This window comes from Triticum aestivum, chromosome 1A (assembly GCF_018294505.1).
Source record: "Triticum aestivum cultivar Chinese Spring chromosome 1A, IWGSC CS RefSeq v2.1, whole genome shotgun sequence".
NCBI classification, from domain to species: domain Eukaryota; kingdom Viridiplantae; phylum Streptophyta; class Magnoliopsida; order Poales; family Poaceae; genus Triticum; species Triticum aestivum.
In genome coordinates, this window is record NC_057794.1 from 509,830,044 (window position 1) to 509,834,917 (window position 4,874).

At 46.9% G+C, this 4,874-nt stretch overlaps 1 protein-coding gene and 1 pseudogene across 1 annotated transcript; both read left to right on the forward strand.

The window, feature by feature from the left end:
• The first annotated feature begins 1,343 nt into the window (after positions 1-1,343).
• Positions 1,344-1,871, forward strand: LOC123165194 (uclacyanin 1-like). Its single transcript, XM_044582853.1, has one exon. The coding sequence runs from the start codon at positions 1,344-1,346 to the stop codon at positions 1,869-1,871; it is 528 nt and encodes a 175-aa protein (XP_044438788.1).
• Positions 1,872-4,028: 2,157 nt separating this feature from the next.
• LOC123165271 (mavicyanin-like) lies at positions 4,029-4,555 on the forward strand (annotated as a pseudogene).
• The last annotated feature ends 319 nt before the right edge of the window (positions 4,556-4,874 follow it).

The following is a 4,874-nucleotide window of genomic DNA, read 5'->3' on the forward strand; positions in this document are numbered from 1 at the left end:
GTCTCATGTTGTTCTTTTAGTGACCGACGATTGTGGTGCTTTTTTCTTCTTGATGCGTTGTGCATGTTTATTTGTGTATTATAAATCAGTTCTTTTGCTAAATGTAATTTCTTGCATTATAATTGGATTTAACTTATCTTATTGCAAAACCAAACTATAATCAAGTGTATATAATCATGCAATAAATAAAGGGCAGTGCTTGGTGCTGGTCGGCCGGCCCAAATTTCGGTCGATCGCGCACTAGCCGTCAGATGCAAGCTGCGTAGGCCGTCTGATTTGGCTGCTCAGCTACTTACTCCCCACACCTTGCGCATCCTCGCCCAAACACCTTTCCACTCGTGCAGCTTGCAAGTGCCCCCCCCCCCCACCTCTCGGGCAGCATCGCACCTCCTGTCGCCTCGGTCCCTAGCACCATGCCACGTCGGCAAGATGCAGTATCAATGGCTTCTACCACGTTGATGCTCGCAATTGACCCTCGCACTAGTTAGAGCAAAAAATCTCTTGCTCCAGCATTTGCATGCGCTGGTTGTAACATCTCGCCGGCAAGCCGGTGCTCACCGTCGCTGATTCCAACATCTATAGTCTCTGGTTCCAGCAAATGCGCGAGCCGGTTCCATGAAAAGGACTTCGCCTAGGGCCCATCGGTTCCAGCAAAAATGCGCAGCTTGCGGTCACCACCGTTGTAGCTACTCTGATGACTGCTTGCAAAAAAATTGTCGATGGGTCCCAGCACCTCGCCAAGCTGCTAGAAGCATGGTTGCACGGTCGGCGCCATCGTAGCTTGCGGAAACCATGGTTGCGCGGTCACTGAGGTTTTGCAGCTTTTCTCCTGCCCCATTTCAGCATTCACACATGTCAATTCTAGCAAAAAAGATGACCGAATGCAGCATCTATTGCCGTCGGGTTCCCGGGAAGCACCACAGCTGGTTCCAGTGTACTCACCGACTGGTTCCATTAAAAACTATGGCCGGATGCAGCATCGCGGTGTCCCCTTGTAGCTTTTCTCTTTGGCGAGCGTAGCTTTCCTCCATTGTTTTTCTTTTAAGATGGCAGATTTATGATTTTATCTTCGCAGCTATAAGGGGCATTTACTTTTACGTTATCGTATTAGAGAAAAGGGCTTGAGTTACAAAAAGGATAATATTTAGTATAAATATTTTTCCTATTTAGCTTTGAATTGTCATTTACCTCGCAAATGTTATAACCTCTCCAGGGCGGACCTTGTGAGCCTGCTTCAAATTGTTCTCTTATGAGAGTTTTTCTCTATATTGAGCTAGCTTCCATTCTCCATCATATTTTCAGTTACTACTAAGTCAGCTAGCTAGTAGATCCATATTTAATCCATGGGAACCAAAGCTCTTATTCTGATCACCGTGGCCTTGACCATGCTTGGGACGGCGCTCGGTGCCAGCCGCACCGTGGATGCGCCGGATGGGTCATGGGACCTTCAGACCAACTACTCCCAGTGGGTTTCGAGAATCAAGTTAACCACCGGCGATGAGCTCAAGTTCCAGTACTCTGCCGCCGTTCACAGCGTGGTGGAGGTGAGCAAGACGGGATATGACTCCTGCAATGGCTCCAGCCCCATAGCGACTTTCCCGACCGGTAATGATGTTGTTCCGCTTGCCAATGTTGGGACCCGGTATTTCATCTGCGGCGTCTCTGGGCACTGCGACGCCGGCATGAAGGTCGAGGTCAACGTCAAGTCGAAAGAAGTGCGGACAGTACAACGGTGCCGACGGATAGGGAACCGGCGTTGGTGCCAGTCTGAGAAAGTATTAAGCTCAGCTGCGGCGGCTAGCATTGAACAATCTACAGTGGCCCGGTTCGGTCTAATAGTTGTTGCGGCTGGTCTTACGTTGTTATTTTAGAGTGAACGATGATTGTGGTCCTTTTTTCCTTGTTCGGTCGTAGTATGGTCCCTTTGTGTATTAAATTTATTTTTTTGTTAAATGTAACTGCATTCATTATAATTGGCTTCAACATATCTTCTTGCAAAAACTCAAATAATGACCAAGCGAGTAACCATGAAATAAATTTATCAAAGATGTGTTGAGTAAAATGACATTACATCCATCCATTATATACAACAGAAATTCAGGCAGAACTAATTTCGTCTAGATAAGTAACATGATTTTTAAGGCGAAACAGTGGGCTAAACAGCCACTGCAACATTTTATATTATTGGGAAGTGTATGTACACAATGGTTAGAGATGGGCATAAAAAGAAGATAAATGAAGAAAATGAACCCTAACAAACTGAGCCAAAAAAAAGAAGCAGAAATTACAAGACTTCAGCTCGCCAAGCTTTGAAAGCATTGCCATATTTTGTTTTCATCTTGTGTCCCAAAATCTGCTTGCTAAGAAACAGAAATTACAAGAGTTCAACTCGCCAAGCCCTTGTTCATCCTGTTACCATCAAGCTAAAATCATCAACTCGGGACCTCTTACCCGAGATCCGTCGGATTTAACCCCGACACGTGCTACGTGGCTTAGCTCTCCGTCGAGAGACGTGGTGGCGGGTGTTGACGGTGTACCTTGACGCTATGGGTTGCGAGGTGCACGGTGATGGGTGATCCTGGCGTAGCAGACGACTTCGATGGAAGCTTTGCCCTAAGCTGGATCTGTGCTCCCATTCCATCGTGGTGGGGTCCCTGTTAGAGTTTCGTCGATGTGGTGGGAGCTATGGTCGAGCGAAAGCTTTGCGCTCCGGCGCCGGCGGCGACAAAGCCTATGGGTGTTGTATTTCTCTTGGGGTGTCGGCTTGGACCTCTCCTTGCCGTCCAACTCTCGGGGTGAAACCTTTATTACCTTTGGCTGATGCGGCAGTGGCGACGCTTTGTGTCGTTACCCTCCTGGGGCGTCGTCGGTGAGGGTGGGTCTTCCTCTTGCACGGTGCTGGGTTCCATGTGCTTCTTCTCGGCTGCTAGCTTGAGGCGCTTAGGTGCACTTAGTGTGTTTTTAGCATTCTTGGCTAGTATTACCGATTTTCTTTAGATCAACTTTTAAGGTTCTCCCCAATGCCTTGTATCTGGTCATTCCATATCGGTTTGGTTGTTTATGCCTTTATCTATAAAGGGGGCGAAAGTTTGTTTCGAGAGAGAGAACAATTCGTGAAATCAACTGTCCATGATGGCCTATTACAATGGCGCGCATGGTGACCGATTTGACCAAATTCAGTCGACCAACAAGTATTACTGCCCTTCTTGTATCTGTTATCCTTCCTTCTGTATAAAAAAGGTATGGTACGTAATTTGTATACTCTTGAAAAAAGATTATTACATTTTATTTTCCAATTTTTACAGTGACATACATCTTAATAAAGCAATTGTCGTGTGGTATGAATATGCACGCGCGCACTAATATGTTTATAACTTTAATCAAAGATTATGTTCAAATAATTAATGTTTAGCACGATCGGGCACCGAATCGATAGCGGCCTGAGGGTTTGCCGCCGGACCCAGTCTACTCTCGGCTACGAATTCCATCGTCGCCATTACTAGATTATCATAGTATAGTCGGCGAACCAAGCATGCATGCACCAACATGTACTTAAATTCATCTGGTAGCACTATTACTCATATTCATGCGTCTTACACCTACCATTCCTCACCTGGTCAACCTACCATACCTCACCTGGTCAACGCGCTTACACCTGATAATCGTAGCTTGAACCAATCCATCGCCTATATATTTGGGAGTACCTAGAACTCATCTAGATGAGACGTAATTTGGTCTCATTCACCTGAAAAGCAAGAACGGATACAACCCACGTCAGCACACACGCATCTTATAGCACCACATCCAATGGCTATAAAAGGTGAATGAGACCAAATTAAATCTCATCTAGATGAGTTCTAGCAAAACTGTATATATTTTGACATAGTGGCATCAACGATCTTACAACACATTCCATCGTGTAGCCATTTCTCTCTGCAACTTCCTTGGATCCTATTAAATTTCTCTCTAGTGCTAACTTCTAGCTCCGATCTTTTCAGTTAGCTAGCTAGTTGATCGACATTTAATCCATGGGGGCTATAGTTCTTATCCTGATCACCGTGGCCGTGGCCATGCTCAGGATGGTGATCGGCGCTAGTCACACGGTGGGCGTGCCTGCCGGATCATGGAACCTGCAAACCAACTACACCCTGTGGGTTTCGAGTACTAGGTTTACCATCGGCGATGAGCTCCAATTTCAGTACTCCACTACCGTGCACAATGTGGTGGAGGTGAGAAAGGCTGGGTACGACGCCTGCAACAGCTCCAGCCCCATCGCGACATTTTTGACCGGCAACGATGTCGTCCCACTTGCAGTCATTGGGACGCGGTACTTCATCTGCGGCGTCCCAGGGCATTGCGGTGCCGGTATGAAGGTTCAAGTCAATGTGAAGTCGAAGGCAGTGCGGCCAGTACAACGGTGCCGAGGGACGGGGAAGCGGCTCCGGTGCCGGTCTGAGACTGTATTAAGCTCAGCCACGACGGCTGGCATTGATCAGTCTGCGGTGGCGCGGTTGGTCTGGCTGTTGTCGCGACTGGTCTCATGTTGTTCTTTTAGTGACCGACGATTGTGGTGCTTTTTTCTTCTTGACACGACGTGCATGTTTATTTGTGTATTATAAATCAGTTTTTTTGTTAAATGTAATTTCTTCCATTATAATTGGATTTAACTTATCTTTTTACAAAATCAAACTATAATCAAGTGTATATAATCATGCAATAAATAAAGGGCAGCGCTTGGTGCTGGTCGGCCGGCCCAAATTTCGGTCAACCGTGCACTAGCCGTCAGATGCAAGCTGCGTAGGCCGTCTGATTTGGCTGCTCAGTTGCTTACTCCCCACACCTTGCGCAGCCTCGCCCAAACACCCTTCCGCTCG